The sequence below is a fragment of the Saccopteryx bilineata genome, chromosome 1 (genome assembly GCF_036850765.1).
Source record: "Saccopteryx bilineata isolate mSacBil1 chromosome 1, mSacBil1_pri_phased_curated, whole genome shotgun sequence".
Classification (NCBI taxonomy): domain Eukaryota; kingdom Metazoa; phylum Chordata; class Mammalia; order Chiroptera; family Emballonuridae; genus Saccopteryx; species Saccopteryx bilineata.
Genome location: NC_089490.1, coordinates 277,748,825 through 277,770,006, shown reverse-complemented (window position 1 = coordinate 277,770,006; position 21,182 = coordinate 277,748,825). Strand labels below are relative to the sequence as shown.

Here is a 21,182-nt window from a genome sequence, read left to right as displayed (position 1 = left end):
CCAAAGAAAAAGTTCAAATCTTTGGTGCTTCTTTTTGTTTAGATGGTGATGATAGTGGTGGTGATAGTACCTCATAATCACTGTGATACTTTTCCTAGTAAGCATGCTCCTCCTCTCTGCCCCTTTCATTCAGCTCTTTAATACCCTACCATACTGATTTATTCCTGATGATATGGTTGTGAGGGCACCATAGTTTGGTGCATGTAGAATAAATAATTGAAATCCACTGGTAATGGCTGGGAGTTGAGAGTGGTCACTTCACAGACTGCTGGGACTTGAGGGGCAGAGAAAGAATGGTCAGCAGAGTTAGATTTGCCTGTGGATGCAGACTAAGGCGAAGAGGCAGTTTTCATTGTGTACAGGATGGCAGTACCCTCATTGGGGGGGGGGTAAATTGTGAGAAATCTGAGTGTCCGAGGGTGATTCCTGAAATACATGAGAAGACCCTTAAAGGAACTTAATCCCATTCTCGTTCCTTCCCCCAGCGGAGTGCGCACTCATGCCATCGGCAGCCAGCTTCCCTATTGCATTGGCCTCCCATCCCTATCCTCCAGAGACATGCCTCTCTAGGCTATGCCCTTGGCCTAACTTGACTGTTAGTCAAGTTACTTCTACTGAGAGAAAGGGTCTGCTTCTATTTCCCCATACAGTTAAAATAATCTACTTTGGTTTCTTACTAGTGTTGGAAAAATTTGTTATTTTTTTAGATATAACTTTGGGCTAGCCCTTTATAACATAACCTCAGCTCCATGGGGACTCCTCACCATCCTGCATTCTTGGGGTCTGCTTTCCATTAGTTTCTGCCTGCCTTTATTGTCTGCACCTGGGCTGACTTTCTCCTCTGTTCATCCCTGGCGTGTTGTTCCTTGGCTCCAGCTTCTCATCTGCCTGAAGTTCTTTCACACCTTGAGTTAGAGGCTGAACATCTCAGATAAAGGAGGCTCATATCCATTCTTTCTAAAAGCCACAACAGTAGAATCCAAAGCCGATTGTGACCAATACATTTGGCTTTTTTTCTCCCTTATGCTCTGCTGACCTCAATTGTATATTTCAGTGTTCTTCCTCTTCCCTGTTGAAAGCTGATTGTTTCATTCTGATTTCCTGTTTCACACTTGAGCAGACAGGGCTGACTTTCAAGGCCTTGATGGCAGACCAAGTTCCTGCTTCTAACTTATTATACACTAAATCTATCTAACAAGATAGAGCACTCAAACACTCAGCCATGGTTGAATTCAAAACCTGGACATGTTTTAATTATAAAATGTAGTGAATATAAGTGACCTGTAAGAATTGAAGACTGATAAAGAATGCTTTTATATCGTTTTACTTAAATTCATTTTCAGAATATAATGCCCATGTTTTTTTGTCAATTTCACAATGATCAAGAAAGAGAGCAATTAACATAGACTTACCCGAGTCTCACACCTGCACATACCCACCCCCCCCACACACACACCTTGTTCTTTAACTCTCATGCCTATCTCACATGTGTGTCTGTTGAATTAGTGATACCTTTTTGAACTCTGAGGTCCAAGGAAATCTCTGCTACATACATTCTTAGCAGGAGAATGCGTTGGAAGCCAAAAATCCTTAAGTTTTTTTCCCCTTTGTTCCCACGATTTTTATGAACTCTACTTTTTTTTATCTATTAAAAATAAAATTCCTCTTTTTATTTTGTAGAAACTACCTCTTCAGGTTGCAGCTGGAGGATCTGTCTCTGATCCAGGTAGGTGCAATTTATTTTTCTCAAGCTTTCATTTTCCATCCCAATTAGCTCACTGTTTGAGGGGATGCAGACAGATGTAAAGGTATTAATCAAGGCTGCACAGGAATTCATTTCATCGGGCAGTCAGGCTGCAGGACTCTTGGCTGACCTGGCTTATGTGAGTCATCACCTGCTTTAATATGCAGTTGGCCCTTTTCTCCTGCTGTAGCCCCTCTTTTTTTCATGGGCATCATCTTTCTCTTCGTCAAATGACAGCTAATTCAAAGGTTATATCCTCAATGTCTGGGAGCATTCTTTTCTGCCCCAGATAGAATAATCATTGATTATTTAGTTTCATGTTTTTAGCCATCAATTCTTATATAAATCAACCCCCTTAGAAAATCATTGTTTCCTCTTTATAATTTATAATTAAATATGAATACATATATTAAAAATTATATACAGTAAAGAATATGAGATGTAGCTCCATGACTCCCAGCACTGGTGGGTGTCCCTATCTGTGAAATGGCCACAGAACACTACCTTTCCCATACTGTCATTGCTAAAATTATATAAAGTAAGGCACGGATAAGAGATAAGGCACAGTGCTTTCTAAACAACTGTTAATGACTTATGTTTTCTTTTAATGGAATAATAATAAATAATACATTATTATCCCTATTTTTTCATCACACTGGGCAATAAATGTTTATCCACTGCAATTTAGTATATGACTAAAGTCTTTAAATGAATTGATTGGTTGGTAAAATTTTATTGTGTTATTAATGACTCAGAATGATCTGCAGTTTAAACAAAATACCATTTTAAAACTCTGACTTTTAAACAATTTTTTTTCTTTTTTTTTTTTAATAATTTTATTTTTTTAATGGGGTGACATCAATAAATCAGGATACATATATTCAAAGATAACAAGTCCAGGTTATCTTGTCGTTCAATTATGTTGCATACCCACCACCCAAAGTCAGATTGTCCTCTGTCACCTTCTATCTTGTTTTCTTTGTGCCCCTCCCCACCCCCTATCCCTCTCCCATTCCCCCCTCCCCCCCGTAACCACCACACTCTTATCAATGTCTCTTAGTTTCACTATTATGTCCCACCTATGTATGGAATAATACAGTTCCTGTTTTTTTCTGATTTACTTATTTCGCTTCGTATCATGTTATCAAGATCCCACCATTTTGCTGTAAATGTTCCGATGTCATCATTTCTTATGGCTGAGTAGTATTCCATAGTGTATATGTGCCACATCTTCTTTATCCAGTCATCTATTGATGGGCTTTTTGGTTGTTTCCATGTCCTGGCCACTGTGAACAATGCTGCAATAAACATGGGGCTGCATGTGTCTTTACGTATCAATGTTTCTGAGTTTTTGGGATAAATACCCAGTAGAGGGATTGCTGGGTCATAAGGTAGTTCTATTTTCAGTTTTTTGAGGAACCACCATACTTTCTTCCATAATGGTTGTACTACTTTACATTCCCACCAACAGTGTATGAGGGTTCCTTTTTCTCCACAGCCTCTCCAACATTTGCTATTACCTGACTTGCTAATAACAGGTAATCGAACAGGTGTGAGGTGGTATCTCATTGCCGTTTTGATTTGCATTTCTCTAATAGCTAAAGAAGATGAGCATCTTTTCATATATCTGTTGGCCATTTGTATTTCTTCCTGGGAGAAGTGTCTATTCATATCCTCTTCCCATTTTTTTATTGGATTGTTTGTTTGTTTGTTGTTGAGTTTTATGAGTTCTTTGTATATTTTGGATATTAGGCCCTTATCTGAGCTGTTGTTTGAAAATATCATTTCCCATTTAGTTGGCTTTCTGTTTATTTTGTTATCAGTTTCTCTTGCTGAGCAAAAACTTCTTAGTCTAATGTAGTCCCATTCATTAATTTTTGCCTTCACTTCTCTTGCCATTGGAGTCAAATTCATAAAATGCTCTTTAAAACCCAGGTCCATGATTTTAGTACCTATGTCTTCTTCTATGTACTTAATTGTTTCAGGTCTTATGTTTAGATCTTTGATCCATTTTGAGTTAATTTTTGTACAGGGGGAGAGACTGTAGTCCAGTTTCATTCTTTTGCATGTGGCTTTCCAGTTTTCCCAGCACCATTTATTGAAGAGGCTTTCTTTTCTCCATTGTGTGTTGTTGGCCCCTTTATCAAAAATTATTTGACTATATATATGTGGTTTTATTTCTGGACTTTCTATTCTGTTCCATTGGTCTGAGTGTCTATTTTTCTGCCAATACCATGCTGTTTTGATTGTCGTGGCCCTATAATAGAGTTTGAAGTCAAGTATTGTTATGCCCCCAGCTTCATTCTTTTTCTTTAGGATTGCTTTGGCTATTCGGGGTTTTTTATAGTTCCATATAAATCTGATGATTTTTTGCTCTATTTCTTTAAAAAATGTCATTGGAAGTTTGATGGGAATTGCATTAAATTTGTATATTGCTTTGGGTAATATAGCCATCTTGATTATATTTATTCTTCCTAGCCAAGAACAAGGTATATTCTTCCATCTCATTATATCTTTTTCGATTTCCCTTAACAATGGTTTATAGTTTTCATTATATAAGTCCTTTACATTCTTTGTTATGTTTATTCCTAAGTATTTTATTTTTTTTGTTGCAATCGTGAAGGGGATTATTCTTTTGAGTTCGTTCTCAGTTGTTTCATTGTTGGCATATAGAAAGGCTATTGACTTCTGTATGTTTTGTATCCTGCGACCTTACTGTATTGGCTTATTGTTTCTAGTAGTCTTTTTGTGGATTCTTTGGGGTTTTCGATGTATAGGATCATATCATCTGCAAAAAGTGATACCTTTACTTCTTCTTTTCCGATATGGATGCCTTTTATTTCTTTGTCTTGTCTGATTGCTCTGGCTAGACCCTCTAGTACCACATTAAATAAGAGTGGAGAGAGTGGACAACCCTGTCTTGTTCCTGATTTAAGGGGGAAAGCCTTCAGTTTAGTGCCATTTAATATGATGTTAGCTGATGGTTTATCATATATGGCCTTTATCATGTTGAGATATTTTCCTTCTATACCCATTTTGTTGAGAGTCTTAAACATAAAATTGTGTTGTATTTTATCGAAAGCCTTTTCCGCGTCTATTGATAAGATATGTGGTTTTTGTTCTTTGTTTTGTTGATATGGTGTATTACATTAACCGTTTTACGTATGTTGAACCATCCTTGAGATTCTGGGATGAATCCCACTTGATCATGATGTATTTTTTTTAATATGTTGTTGTATTCGATTTGCTAGTATTTTGTTTAGTATTTTAGCATCTGTATTCATTAGAGATATTGGTCTGTAGTTTTCTTTTTTTGTGCCATCCTTGCCTGGTTTTGGTATGAGGGTTATGTTGACCTCATAAAATGTGTTTGGAAGTATTGCTTCTTCTTCAATTTTTTGGAAGACTTTGAGTAGAATAGGAACCAAGTGTTCTTTGAATGTTTGATAAAATTCGCTGGTATAGCCGTCAGGGCCTGGACTTTTATTTTTGGGGAGGTTTTTAATGGTTTTTTCTATTTCTTCTCTACTGATAGGTCTGTTTAGGCTTTCTGCTTCTTCTTGACTCAGTCTAGGAAGTTTGTATTTTTCTAGGAATTTATCCATTTCTTCTAGGTTGTTGAATTTAGTGGCATAAAGTTTTTCATAGTATTCTACAATAATTCTTTGTATATCTACGGTGTCCGTGGTGATTTCTCCTCTTTCATTTTAAATTTTGTTTATATGAGTTCTTTCTCTTTTTTCCTTGGTAAGTCTTGCCAAGGGTTTGTCAATTTTGTTGATCTTTTCAAAGAACCAGCTCCTTGTTCTATTAATTTTTTCTATACTTTTTCTGTTCTCTAATTCATTTATTTCTGCTCTGATTTTTATTATCTCCTTTCTTCGGCTGGTTTTGGGTTGTCTTTGTTCTTCTTTTTCTAGTTCCTTAAGGTGTGAAGTTAAGTGGTTTACTTCGGCTCTCTCTTGTTTGTTCATATAGGCCTGAAGTGATATGAACTTTCCTCTTAATACTGCTTTTGCTGCATCCCATAGATTCTGATATGTCGTATTGTCATTTTCATTAGTCTGTATATATCTTTTGATCTCTGCACTTATTTCTTCTTTGACCCATTCATTTTTTAAAAGTATGTTGTTTAGTTTCCACATTTTTGTGGGATTTTTTTCCTCTTTTTTGCAGTTGAATTCTAGTTTCAAGGCTTTATGATCAGAAAATATGCTTGGCACTACTTCAATTTTTCTGAATTTGCTGATGTTGTTTTGTGGCCCAACATATGGTCAATTCTTGAGAATGATCCATGTACACTGGAGAAAAATGTATACTCAGTCACTTTGGGATGAAATGTCCTGTAGATGTCTATCATATCCAGGTGCTCTAGTGTTTTGTTTAAGGCCACTATGTCTTTGTTGATTCTCTGTTTGGATGACCAATCTAGAGCCGTCAGCGGTGTATTGAGGTCTCCAAGTATGATTGTATTTTTGTCAGTTTTTGTTTTAAGATCGATAAGTAGCTGACTTATATATTTTGGTGCTCCTTGGTTTGGTGCATATATATTAAGAATTGTTATGTCTTCTTGATTCAGTGTCCCCTTAGCCATTATGAAATGGCCATTTTTGTCTCTGAGTACTTTTCCTGTCTTGTAGTCAGCATTATCCGATATGAGTATTGCTACACCTGCTTTTTTTTGGATGTTATTTGCTTGGAGTATTGTTTTCCAGCCTTTCACTTTGAATTTGTTTTTATCCTTGTTACTTAGATGAGTTTCCTATAGGCAGCATACAGTTGGATTTTCTTTTTTAATCCATTCTGCTACTCTGTGCCTTTTTATTGGTGAGTTTAATCCGTTTACATTTAGTGTAATTATTGATACTTGTGAGTTCCCTATTGCCATTTTATATCTTGCTTTCTGTTAGTTTTGTGTCTTGTTTGATCCTTCTCTTTCATTTTTCTATCTTTTGTTTTTGTTTGGTTGTATTCCATACATCTTTCCTCTGTTGCTATCTTTTTTATCTCATGTGCTTCTGTGGTGGTTTTTTCAATGGTGGTTACCTTTGAGTAATGGAAAGGGTCCCTACCCTGTTCATTGTAGCAAACTATTTTGTGAGTACTTTTGCACTCCATCGTCCTTTGCTACTGTTAATCTCCATCTTCTCCCCCTCTTTCTTTTTGTTGTTGTCACAGTTTAAATTTGGTTTTATTGTGTTCTTCTTGGAGCTTTTACTTGTGGCTCTGTTTTTTTTTGTTCTTTGTATCTGATTGGAGAACCCCCTTTAGTAATTCCTGGAGTGGGGGTTTTCTGATCATAAATTCCCTCATCTTTTCTGTATCTGTGAATGTTTTTATTTCTCCTTCATATTTGAAGGATAGCTTTGATGGGTATAGTATTCATGGCTGAAAGTTCCTCTCTTTCAGGACTTTAAATATTGGGGTCCACTCTCTTCTAGCTTGTAGAGTTTCTGCTGAGAAATCTGATGATAATCTAATGGGCCTTCCTTTATATGTTGTTTTCTTCTTTTCCCTGGCTGCCTTGAGAATTTCTTCTTTGCTGTTGGTTTGTGTCAATTTCATTATGATATGCCTTGGAGTAGGTTTGTTGGGGTTAAGAAAACTCGGTGTTCTGTTTGCTTCTTGAATTTGAGGCTTTAGTTCTTTCCACAGGCTTGGGAAGTTCTCATCTATTATTTGTTTGAGTATGTTCTCCATTCCATTTTCTCTCTCTTCTCCCTCTGATATACCTATTATTCTTACGTTATTCTTTTTGATGGAGTCAGATAATTCTTGTAGGGCTATCTCATTTTTTTTAATTTTTGAGTCTCTTTCTTCTTCCTCTGTTGTGCCTCAAGTTGCTTGTCTTGTATTTCACTAATCCTACTTTCTATCTGACCTGTTCTATTAGCTAAGCTTGTTACTTCATTTTTCAGCTCGTGAATTAATTTTTTCATCTCTGTTTGATTTGTTTTTATAGTTTCAATTTCTTTGGACATATATTCTTTGTGTTCATTGAGTTGTTTTCTGAGCTCCCTAAATTGCCTTTCTGTGTTTTCTTGTATATCTCGGAGGATTTTTAGGATTTCTATCTTGAATTCTCTGTCATTTAGCTCCAAGGTTTCCAATATATTAAATTTTTTCTCCATAGATTTTTCCTCATCTAGCTGTGTTACCTCTCTTTCTTTTGTATCCATGATATTCGATTTTCTCTTCCTTAATGGCATCTGAGGGTGGTTTTGTTGATAGTATTAATGAGATTTAATAAAGAATAAAAAGTTAAAAAAATAAAAAAAATTAAAAATCGAAAAGAGTTGTTTTTTTAAAAAAAAATTAATAATGAAATAAAGAAAAATAAAATAAAATAAAAATTAAAAAAAAAGGATATTATTCCCCCCCCTCCTTTTTTCCTATCCTCTCCTCTCCCCTCTTTCTTGAGAAAATCTTGTGGTGGACTGTGAATTATAACAAACAATGCCTGTGATGGAGGGCCTGAATTGGGGAAAAGTAATAAAGGGGCAAAAAAAGAAAAAAAAAAGGAAATTAAAAAAGGAAAAAGAAAAAAAAGAGCGTATGGACCCAGAAAAAGCAAATAAGGAAAAAATTTGGGTCAAGAATAAAATGATTTGCTTTTAGGTGTTGGTTGTCTAAGAGTTATGATGAGAGGAATAAGAGGAAAACGGAAAAATGGGGGGACAAATTAAAAAATTACTATTGTATTTAGTGGAACAAGAACTAGATAATATGGAGAGCCAGGGATGGGAGCACTGCTAGTGAGTTAAAAAGGTGAAGTAAAAACCCCCCAAAATGCCACAAACATAGGTTTGAGTCCCAGATAAGATAATTTGTTTGTTATTGAGGTTTGAATGAGAGGAGATGTAAAGGAGAAAGGAAGAAACTAATATAGAGGGAGAAAAGAAAGAGAGAGAAAAAAAGAGGGAACCACTAAAAGAAGAAAAAAGAAAGGAGAGAGAGAGAGAGAGAGTTAAGGGTTTTGGAGTGCAACCCTCATAGAGAGAAAGGAAGAGAAGCGAAAAGATAATGGGAGATGTAACACTTATGGGTAGTGTAGTTCAAGGAGAGGAGAGAGTAAGACCGGTAGAGAGTTAATCGGCCAAATTGGAGGAGGAAAAAAAAGTATCAAGAATGAAGATAAGAGAAACAAACGAACAAATATAATAAAATGGGATAGGTTATAAAGTCTGCAGATTATTCTTGATTTTGAGAGGTTATCTTCTTGCTTTTTCTTTTCTCTCCCTCTTCCTGGTCAGTGACTCTGTACCCCGGGTTCTGCCCCTTTGGCACGCTCAGGTAGAGGTTTGCAGTTGATAAGTCTCTATGGCAATGTCATGTATTGTGCTTTAGTCTCGTTGGAGTCAAAGCTCATTAGCATTTATAGGCTCCGACAGTGAGAGTGTCCGTGTTCCTGGAGCCTTTCTCCTAGTCTTTCCTTCCTCAATTAGTAGCCTGATAATCCAGCTATGGGGTTGCTGCTGCCTCTGCCTGGATAGTAAGAGGCTCAAAGAGCTGGCAACTCCCCACTCTATTTCCACTCAGCACAGGGCTCTGGGTAAGGCTCAGTCAGTCAGAGCTGCTAGCATAATCAGGCGGGCTTTCCGCCCACTCAAAGACCTCTGGCTCTGCCACTCTGTCCGGTAACACAAGCGGGCGCCCACTTCCGGGGCGCTTGGAGGAAACTCTCACTCACTGTCTGCGACCAGGATATCCGGCCAGCAGTCTCACGCTCTGAGTGAAACCCCCAACCGCAGGGAAAAGTTGTAGCGTTGGAATTGAGTCTCGCTCCGTCCCCGTGCGCGGCTTTTGCAAGGCGCTGGGGCGGCTCGAGATTCCGCTTTGGCCCACACAAAGGCCCCTGACTCTGCCCCTCTGTGCGATAACACGGGCGCGCACTGCCGAGGCACTCGGAGGAATTGCTCACTCCTTATCTGCGCGCGCAAACCAGGATATGAGGCCGGCCACGTTTCCCTCTGAGTGAAATACCCTCCAGCACGGAAAATCTCCACCGTTGGAATTAGTTCTCACTCCCTCCCATGTGTGGCTTTCCCAGGGCGCTGGGGCTGCCCAGAGACTCTGCCCTCGGCCCACAGAAAGGCCTCTGTCCCTGCCTCTCCGTGGGGCAACACGGGCACCCACTCTCGGGGCCTAGGAAGAAATTCTCGCCCACTAACTGCGCACCGACCAGGAGACCGGGTAAAATGGCCGCTCCGCTTGTGTTTCTTTGTTTGGGTTTGGCGCAACTGTTAGCTTGTATTGCCCGGGTTGCCACAGGATCAGATTTTCCTCGGCTTTGATCTCCATGCCACAGCCTGGTTCGGCCGTTTGTGCCGCAGCAGCCTGGATCTATTCACCCCCTTTGCCCGCCTCAGTTTCTATATTCACAGTTACCAGAGAAAGCCGCCCTGTTTAGGTTAGTGAGGAAGGCGGAGCATTTCTTGCTCCCTATTTCCTTCGGGGTTTGGTTATATATTTAGCCAATTTTTCACTCAATCATACCTTTGGGTGTATTGCGAAGCATCTGGAAGCTCCAAGTATAGATTTTTCTGTTTCTGGTTGAAGATCTTGTTGAGTTTTGGGGGAGATTTATCGATATCGCTTCCTACCCCGCCATTACTCTGATGTCATCCTAAACAATTTTTTATAAAAAATATAAACCTTTCAATAGATATGAACATTGGTACATATTGTGCTCATTGTGATCCTCTTAGTATATTATATGGCAGATTGTGTGTGCTTAGAAGTAGAATGTGTAGGTATGTGTGTATGCACACATATTCATTGCTTTCCTCATCTCCTAGATCCCGTGGTTTAAAGTCTAGAAACCAGCACTGAACACACAATAGTAGCTTTCTAAAATTTATTCTCACTTAAATAAACCAAGGTTTCTTATAGAAGTAGCTGATTCTAGGGTCTAGGTAATGAGAGTTCCAATTAAGCCTGGAAGATTTTGTTGTCCCAGAAATTAAGGAAATATTCACAGAATGATGAGGGCATGTCAAAAGGAGGAAGGAGCCAGCTTGAAGGTGGTTCACTGAAGACATCTGAGACAATTTGATTGTCAAAATAAATAATGATGGTATAAGCTTATAACACATTGAATAAACTAAGAATCCATGAATATATTATAGCACAAATAAATGGATGAATAAACAACTGAAGCAGAAGGGACTGCTCTCCCTTACTGTAAAATGCCAATTGGAATGCTAAAATGTATGGGTGAGAGTTTGATGATGTCAAGATATTTATATATTCTCAAAGTATTTACCTATAAAATACTTATTAATTATGAGGAAAATCTATGACTTGATAGTGAAAAAATCTCATCAATCTCACCATAACCACTTCCTTGAACGTCCCTTCACTGGTAATGGGACAGAGAATTAGTATAGGAATCCTGATTTGATGTACTGAGAAAGAAACAGTAAGATTTCTAATATTCCAGCCAAAATTATGACCAATTTCACCATGAGGAGCCATCGCACAAACCCAAACTGAGGAGCATTCTACAAAACACTTGCTTCTACTTTTCAAAAACCACCAAGTCATGAAAGGCATAAAAAGAAGGAAGACCTATTTTGTCATAAAAGACAAAAAAATAGAACAACCAAATAAAACACTGGATCTAAATTACATCTTGGATCAGAAAAAGAATGTTTGTGCTGTAAAGGATACTATTGGGACAGCTGGCAATTTTTTTTTTCCTAAAGTGAGAAGCAGGGACACAGAGAGGCAGACTCTCATGTGCACCCAACCAGGATCCACCTGGCAAGCCCACCAGGAGGCGATGCTCTGCCCATCTGTGCCATTCCATTCTAGCACCTAAGGTGGAAGCCATGGAGCCATCCTTAGCACCTGGGCCAACTTTGCTCCAGTGGAGCCTTGGCTGCAGGAGGAAAAGAAAGAGATAGAGAGAAAGGAGAGGGGGAAGGGTAGAGAAGCAGATGGGTGCTTCTTCTGTGTGCCCTAGTTGGGAATCAAACCCAGGACATCCATGCATTGGGTCGACACTCTACCACTGAGCCAACCAGCCAGGGCGACAGCTGGCAAAATTTTAAGGTCTGTAGATAAAATAGTTGAAATATATTAATATTGACTTACTGATTTTGATGCCTGTAATGTAGCTATACAGAATATTCTTGTTCTTTTAAGAAAACTATTAAGTAAGATAAGGAGGAGTTAGGAGTATAATTTCTGCAAAGTTTTCTGAAATGATTTAAAAAATGACAATGTGTGTATGTATGTTATATATAATATATATAATACACACAATCATGCAGAAAGAATAAAGCAAATGTGACTTAAAGTTAACAGGGGACTGATTCAAAATAATGAATGTAAACTATAATTGAAAAAAAGAAGTTAATAGGGGAAATGTAAAAGTTTGGGTAAATAGTTTATGAGAGTCTATTGCACTTTTCTTGCAAAAATATTAGGAGATGCCCTTACCATTATTAGCCCATGTGTGGTATTATTGGGGTGGGGGGGGGAGAAGGAATCGACTCTTTTCTTGTTTCCCATTGTGACTGCCTGTGGCAGAAGTCAGGTTTAGGTTACTGACGGAATTGAACTGTTATTGAAGTATGGAAAGCTCATCAGCATTGCCACCGGTCAGAGATTATAGTCTGTGTTAGAGCAAACCAAGGAGATGAGCTTTCTGAATGGTGGCCTTGATGACACAGCCTTGACCGCTCAGCCCTAGCAGCACTGCTGCAAACCGTGCAACTCTCCACTCACATTTCTGGTTGTGTGAGCTGCTTGGAAGTCTCCCGTTTACTCGCTGTGGAGACAGATACCGCTGACGGTTCTTCCCGTCAGACTTTTTTTCTTACATGTCTCCAATCAAGTTGTCTTGTTGATTCCTGTGACTGTTTTATTGTAATTTATGTGACTACTTCCAAGGCTGTCAGAAAACAGTAGGTACACTGGTGAAGAAAGGGCTGTGCTGGCGTCAGAAACGGCTCTGGCCAGGGGAAACAATGTGAGCCTCACTTGTAACTTAGGTTATCTGGTGGTCACATCGAAACAATTACACAGATACAGGGGACATTATTCTTAATGATATATTTTAACTAACTTAAGATATTAAAACCCTGGTTGCAACATGCACCCATTGCATTATAAGAAATTGAGATGTTTCATTCCTTGTGTGAGTGTGTGTGTGGGTGTGTGTGCTCAGCCTTCACACTCTGGTGTGTGCTTAGTTACTCTTGGAGCATATTCCTATTTGGACTAGCCACTGTTCAAAAGCTCAGTGTGGCCAAGTGCAACCCAGTTGGACAGTGGAGTTCTATATCATGAGTAACAAGCGTTTGTGACTTGGATGCTTTTAGTTATGTTATAGGAATATTATCTTCAGCCAGAAAGCATCTGGATTGATTTGGATATCTCAGACTAATAATTTTCTCCTTCCTTCTCTCTCCAAAAAAGAGAACCTTTTTTTAAAACATGGGAAAATGAGGTAACTGAGTCCAGGGAGGACAAGCAAGGTGCAAGAAAAATGGAGAGTTTCATATTTAGAATCAACGATAACCCCTTTTTTAAACATCAAATTTACTTGATCTTGCTTCTTCTCTCTCTGCCCAACAGCAGAATCCACTTTCTGGTGGCAGCTTTCTTGTTCCTGTCTGTCTCCATCATCTGAACCACCTTGGGACATTGCCACCTTGTCTATTATCTGCTCATAGCTTCCCGAACTAGAGGCTTTTTCCTAGCTTTAAGAGTTAGCTCTCGCTGTCCTCCCAGAAACACTTTCCCCCTATTCTCCTTTCAGTCTTAGAAAAAGAGAGTAGATCCTGAGTCTCACTTTAGCTGTCCTCTCTTTGTAACCCTACCTGAGTATCTTTGGGCTGATGACCCTCTGATGCATTTTATAGCCTTGGAGCCTTTATTTCTAATAGAACATATTACCTAACTCTGAAGTCCACAATGTGCGCCATGGAGAGCATTGTATTTCTCTCTATCTCTGCAGGATTAGATTAGAGCAGGTCATTAGATTAGTTACCTGGCAGGTATCTGCAAAAGTTTCATCCCTTGATATTTAGTAATATGTTCACTCTTACTTTATATTTTTAAACTTACTATTGGTGGAGTGTGGGTAAACTTTATATTTTTTCCCCTGAAATGAGGAGAAGGAAAGCTGTGCAGTCCAGGGACTAGAGCAATGAGAAATGCCTGCTGCAATAAGCATCCTAAAGCTCAGCTCTGAGCACTGTCACCATAAAGGACAGTTCTAGAACCATCCCAAACTCTGATCCATACCTTTTTACCTCCTAATATTTGCTCAATACTTTCTGCACTTTTCTTCTTCCCAAAACTCTTCCATTTTGACATTGTTGAGGATCAGCACTATAAAAACAGATGTTGAATAACACTGGGGAACAAAATTTTTGTTTCATCTACAAAAACACTTGTTCTTACCTAATTCGAGTGTGCTGATCTCAAATCTAACATTCGTTTTTCTCTGTAAGCTGCAGTTTTTTTGCAATTCAAGATTTTAGGTTTTCATCTTATTGTAAAATTTTCAACATTTAGTTTAACATAATGAAGTAGAATGTCTTCTTGGGCATCGTCTTTGTGAAAATATAATAATTTATATAATGCAGTAAATACACTAATACACTAAAAGATATGATTGCATCAGAATTTTTCTACAATTTTGAAATAGAACATATTAAAACACTTATTTTAATCATAAAATTTGTGCAAAACTTATTTAAATTCTATTCAGGCAAAAATTTGCATTTGTAGCTAGCTCTTGCGTTTGTGTACTTGTTGAGGACAATCTCGTTTGATGCTCCAGCAGTAGTCTGCTCATCACTAACAGCTCCAAGATTTTTGGGGAACTTATCAAGGTGACTGTTCAGGAAGTGAATCTTAATGCTCATGTTACATCCAATGTCACAGAAAGCCAACAGCATCCTTTGAACCAGAAGTTCATAGTTTTCTGCTTTTTTGTTGCCAAGGAAATTCTTTGTAATTGCCACAGACGACTGCCATGCTGCTTTCTCTTCCTTATTCATCTTCCTGGCAAATTTTTCGTCACGTATGAGGGTTAGAATTTGAAGTCCATCAAATACACCTGCTTTTATCTTCTTGAAAGACAAGGCAGGGAAAGCAGAAATAATATGTTGAATACATTCACTTTCTCCATTCAAAGCCTGAACAAACTGCTTCATTAAGCCAAATTTGATGTGAAGTGGGGGAATAATGATCCTGTCTCGATTAACTACAGGTTCATTCACAATATTTTGCATCCAGAGCTTCACGTTTCGGCTACTCCTTCTGTCTCCAGCATTTCTCCCGAACTCGGCTGTCCCACAAACACAGAAAGCAAGGATACTTCATGAAACCTCTCTGTTGTCCTAGCAGGAAACTTACCATTTTAAGATCCACACAAATGATCCAGTTATGCTCTTCATACTTCAGAAAGTCAAGGACAATTTTTATGTCATTATAATCTTGCAGATGAGTTGAATAACCTATTGGAACCACTGCATAAACATTACCGTTGTGTAGAACACAATTCAGACTCCGTTTAGAGCTGTCAAGAAATAGCCCCCATTCTGTTGGACTGTAAGTGGTAATACCTAGCTGGCTGAGAAGACTACTAATACCATGACAGTAAACAAAATGTTTTTCTTCAGAAGAAAAGCCCACAAAAATTTGTTCACACTTCCTGAAATGGGATACTTTAGCTGACTGGTGAAGTACATTCTTTTCTTGAAGCCTATAGGCTAATAACTCAGCTGCTTTCTTTGATAGGCCCAAATCTCTTACTAATTTATTCAATTTGGGTTGGCTAAACTGCTGAGGGGTTAATGACTGCTTGGCATCAGAAGAAGACCCTTTAGATTCTACAACCGTTTCCTCATGCATCTTATCAAAATACACTTGATCACCATGTTCACTCTTTTCGTCCTTAGAAGAAGTAAAACCATTGAAAACTGGAACCGGGAGTTTCTCAGAGTGTGGGATAGGTCACATTGCTGAAGGAATATTAGGTTATGCAATCATATGCTGTTTTTTTCTTGCCGATGCCCTTTGTATGGATCAAACAGAAATAACAGTCACTGCTCTGGTCCTTAGGTTCACGGCAAACCATGGGAATACCAAAAGGCATTCCATTGCATTTTCCTTTTGTCCAGTCACAAAGCATTTTCTAACAATTATGACACACAATATGAAAAGCCCAATTCTTGTCTTGATTGCCAAGGGGTACTTGAAAATAGGCAATATATGCACGTGTCACCAATGATGAAATATTGTGCTTTTGACGTTGAAGTGTGTAACAGCCACATGTATAATAGAAGGTGCCAGGACTGACTATTCTTACATTTATGCCTACTCAAAGAAGCCATGATTCAATCTTAAAACAAAATAAGAGTGTGTTTTTATCAGATATTAATTTTTTACATTTAAAAACAACTACAATTATGTAAAAATGATGTTTATAAAACATTAATTGCCTTGTGGTTATGTTTAATCCAAGAGTTCTGGCCCTTTAACTCCAATTTAAACACCAATGCATGCCATTAACTGTAACAAAAAGAAATCAAAATTGCATAAAAACTAGAGCATGTATTAAAAAACATATTTCAGATTTGGAATCGGTGATGCTGAAATATATAGAAAAAGTTCTAAAACCTCATGCAACAGAAAATAAAAAAAAAATTATTCCCCAGTGTAATGGTTTTTGTTTTTAAAACTCGATTTAGTGATTTTCACAAAATTCCGGAAATGTTCCACCTTGTCGTTGTCCCCAAATTCAACATGCTGCGCTATGTAGAGCAGCCAGCACAGCTTCTGGCCACAGCAGAAACACTGCAAATACCCCTTGATGTATCTTTTCCCTTTCTCCTTCCTCGGGTTAAGGTGACTTGGTGATCCCAAGGTCTGTTGTTTTGGGAGAACAGAAGAGAGGATTCCAGCTCTCCTTTCTGTCAGATGGGTGGGGGGGGTGAGGGATGGGAGATGAGCTGCTGGCGTGACAGTGTTGGAAGAGCACATTGTTCTTCCAAAGATGGTCATACCTGTGGCTTAGCATGTGGAATCAGGCTGAAATCCACTGATGAGAAAAATGGACTTTCGTGAGGTGGTTTCAGAATGGGAAAACTCACTGCAAGCCTGATGTTGTCAACTGTCTGGAACTGGAGTGAACAGAACCCAAACAGATGTCTTGCCTTTGCCTTCCTACTAAAGTTTTGAAGCATGCCCAGTGGAATTTCTAAAGCTGTAAAGATTTGAGCAAGGATTGAGTTAGGACACAATTAGTCTACTACCCTGAGTGCACATTATCCATTTGAGTTAGATCTCTTGGCATCATCACAAAAATATTCACACATAAATGTACTGTGAGGTAAAATGGCTGTATTTGGAAAATGTACTCCCTTGCTTTTTTTTATTTTTATCAACAGCCATACTTTACCGCATTAAAGTGGAAAACCAAGAGTTGCTTTTAATTTAAAGAAATAAAACCTGGTTTTCATCAACAACTGAAGAATCAAATATTAATGTGATATCATTTATAAGGTGTCTTTCTACTTGGAAGCTGTGATAAATTCTCTCTCAGCTCACCATGTGCTGAAATTTAGCCATCACATCTTGAAAACCAATCATTTTCAGGCATCATGATAGAAGATGTGGCAGTTTACAATGATGTGCCTCTCCTATTTGTCATAATAACAGATTCAACTCTTCAGTATCACTTTTCTTCTTGCCTTGATCACAGTAGTTATTTTGCAAGAACAAAACTTTCTGCAAAATATAAAACTGCAGCTGGTCTCCAGACTAATTCATGTTTGCCCATCTGGGATTGTATCCTGGATGGCCCATCGTACGCGCCCCTTGAACAGCCTCCTAAGAACACAAAGGGACTGCAGCCCACTTAACCTTGCTATCTTTATAACGTTCTTTGGCGAAATAGCCCCAAATCCATTTTTATATTGTTCTGTTACTGCGGGAAAAGAAATCCACAGCTTCTTTCTCACTTACAACTGCAGGAGTAAGCAGAAAAATTGAAACCTGTGTTCCAATTTGCCACCTGTCTCTCTGTGACTTCTAAATTGAAAACTGTTAAATCTCTGACTACCTGGTCAATATCAGTAGAGAAGTCTCAGGAAAGTTAAGATAAGTGTTAATTTTGTTTCCTGTATATTTGGGTTTGGGGAATTGAGTTTCAGTTTCTAAACCAGTGTTTCTGAACCAGCGGCTATTTAACCCACTGGAAAGATCTAATTGTCACCACTGGCGGGGAAGGATGCTGCCAGCACCTAGTGGGACGGACGGCGCTGATAGAAACCTTGCAATGCACAGGGAAGCCCCTCTGTGCTCAACTAAGTAAGTCCTGGCTCTGAATGCGGTAATGTCCCGGTTCAGAAACCCCTAGCAAGGGAATTGCAACCTCGGCTTCCTCATATTTTGAAGAAGTTGATGAGGTTAACATTACTTTATTAACTCTGTAGGATTTTTGATGTGCTTAGGAAATTCTGCTTTTTAGATTTCTTCCTATATTTAACCAAACACATTTATAAATCCTTTGTGGCTATTTCTGAAGAAGCTGCCAGGAACCTTGAGTTTAAATTGCTTCCTTTTATTAATATGAAATAAAATTTAAAATAAATGGAATCAATTTATAATACCAGTACTCTCTCTAATGGCTCATAACAATATGATATAACTTCCCTCTGTTGGAATTCATCTATGTAATTTAAGGGATGATGTATTAATTAATAATTTAGAATAACTATTCAAATGAGATAATTATATTAATTCACTTTTAAAGTCAAGTTTTATATTTATATTGAACAAGGGGATACTTATTGCCACTGTAGTCCTCAAAAATCATGATTCTAAATTTTATTTACTTTCTGCCTTTATCAAATATAGTCTTAAAATCAATAGTGTTGTAGAAATCGAGGGATCTTAGAGATAATCTTAGTATAACTTTTAAGGGTCTGCACAGTCAGGCAAGCGTCTCAGTTACAACACAGCCACATTCTTTCAGTGCCTATTGCCCACTGGTAATAATAGTTAATAAATTTTATTGGAATATAGGCACATCCATTCCTTTATATGTTGTCTGTGGCTGCTTTATCAGCAGGGCTGACCAATTGTAACATAAACTATCTGACCCACAGAACCTAAAATATCTACTATTTGACTGTTCAAAGGAGCTTTCGTCTCCTGTTACGGTACCTAGCAAGCCGCAAGTTCTTAATGAGTGTTTCCTGAATAGATGAGTGAACTCAATATGATGCAGTATAATTCTTTGTTTTTATGTTTGCTTTTTTACCAAAGTTGGGTTGATGTGTTCATTTTATCTCCCTATGTAATTATTTCATGGTCTCTGGTAGACCATGACCCATGGGGTTGGGAACCTATAATAGTGTAATAATTTATCTCCAGATTCTCACCTCTTATATTGGCTCCCTTGGTGAATATTTCCTGTCAAGATAACCCATTTATTTAAACACATTTACTCTCCTTTTCACATAATTTCCTGGAGGATTTAAAGTTCCTTACATATATTTTATATAGATGATGATTAAAATTTTTACCAATTTCAAAGAGCATTCGTCAAGTGGAGTTAACTGCTGTTAACATAGCCCTGCACTCTCAGTGGCTAAACACACAGACAAAAGCCTTAGTTCTCCTCGTGTGACAATCCAGAGCAGAGGGTCTGGGCTTCTGTTCCATGCTGTCATCCAGGGGCCTCAGTGTTTCTTATTGTTCCCCCATCTTCAGCCCACACCTCTAGGGGCAGCATGGAGGAAAGGGTGGAGGATCACACCCAGAGACCTACATCGGCTATGCCAGGGGGAGGCACACCTTCCTTCTGCCCAGTTCCAGTGTCCATAACTTAGTCACACGGCTTCAACCAAGTGCAAGCAGGCTGGGAAGTTTAGTTTGTCTGTGTACTCAGGAAGAGGCGGAAAACTCGGACATTTAGATATGAACAGGTATTAACATTTTGTCCTAGACAGCACTAGGAAAAAACAAGTCTAGCCCTTAAGGATGCGCTTAACTCTTCCCTGTTTTCTTCCAGACTCCCCACACCCCACCATTCAGTCATTCTAATTCCTACCACACACAAACAGATTTATTCATGTTTCTAACATTTCTATAAATAACAAAGCGAGGTACTTTGAACAAACCACTTAACCTCTTTGGACCTCAATTTTCTCCATGGTGCGTTTTGTAGAGGAGAGTCGGGAATTATCCCTCAGGTCTCTTTTAGCATTAAAATCTTAATGTGCACCATCCTTCCATTTACTCTTTTCTTTTGTCATTGCTTAAATGCTCCTGGATTCCTCCTTCTTTAAGGAAAACTTACCCTATAATTGGAAACTTGTCATTATGCTTATTTGATGTAACTTTAATGACCTAATTTGTCATAAAATAACGATGACTCAACAACAGTAATAGCAGGCAGCTTTTGCTGTGCCTTACTCTGTACTCAGCTCTTCGCATGCATCATCTCATTTTTGTATTCTCAGCAGCACTAACGGGGAGGTAGTATTTTTAATATTTTATGGCGGAGGAGTTGAAGCTTGGGTAGTTTATGTGATTTACCCAAGATCACCCAGCTGGTATGTGGTAGAGCCAGGCTTTGGATCTGGGTGTGCTGGGCTCCAGAGGAGAGCCTCTAATCACTAACCAAATGCCATTTTATTGTACTCATCGTGACCAACTGCCGCACCACCTGTGGTTGACGACCGGCTCCCAGTGAATATCATTTAATCTATAATGTAAATTATATCTGGGTTTTAGGTCAACTTGTCTGTAAGTCTGAGACAGGGAGTCCTGTGTTTGTGCTGTACTGAGGGCATGTTCTCAGCAGGTGGGCGGTGAGGAGTACAGCAGAGGGAGGAAGGAAGCAAGGGCTTGCTATCAAATGAAGCCTAGCCTCAGCCTGATGACAAGAGCACTCTGGAGTGTGAATATAATCTCAGTTGGTCCCCACTGAGGACAGGGGGATGAGATGATTTATACCCAACTCTTCCCATGTCTTAGTCTTTAGCTAAAGATTTTAGAATTGGGGGGTGGTGGTGGTGACATAATCTCCTGACCAGCCAAGAGCAATTCCCCAGAGAAGGAGACAGCTTTGAGCTGGTGTCAACCAAGAATGACAACAACCAGAAGAAGGTGCATCATTCTGTCAGGAGAGCTGGGGAGAGCACCAGGACACCCATTATGGTGTGTATTACGTAGTATTTTACTTGGGTTTGTCCTGATGTTTGAGACACTGGTATTCCCAAACACTGAAGAAGTGAAATGTTTTTATGTGTTTGAAAAAATGAAATGTATTACATGCTTGATTATTGAATGCATTCTGTTGTGTTGTATATGTCTTAATTTTTAATAACTTTACCTATTCATTTCTGAATTTATGCTTCACTTGCAGCCTCAAAAACTAAATTGCAGGTGCATAAATGTTTTT

At 38.6% G+C, this 21,182-nt stretch overlaps 1 protein-coding gene across 1 annotated transcript in view; it reads left to right on the top strand.

Annotated features, from left to right (window-relative positions):
- SEMA5A (semaphorin 5A) overlaps positions 1–21,182 on the top strand; it is a 496,448-nt gene that overhangs the window by 238,067 nt on the left and 237,199 nt on the right. Inside the window, exon 5 of the mRNA XM_066243560.1 lies at positions 1,681–1,726. Within this exon, the coding sequence (XP_066099657.1) occupies positions 1,681–1,726 (46 nt within the window). The remainder of the gene's footprint in view (positions 1–1,680; positions 1,727–21,182) is intronic.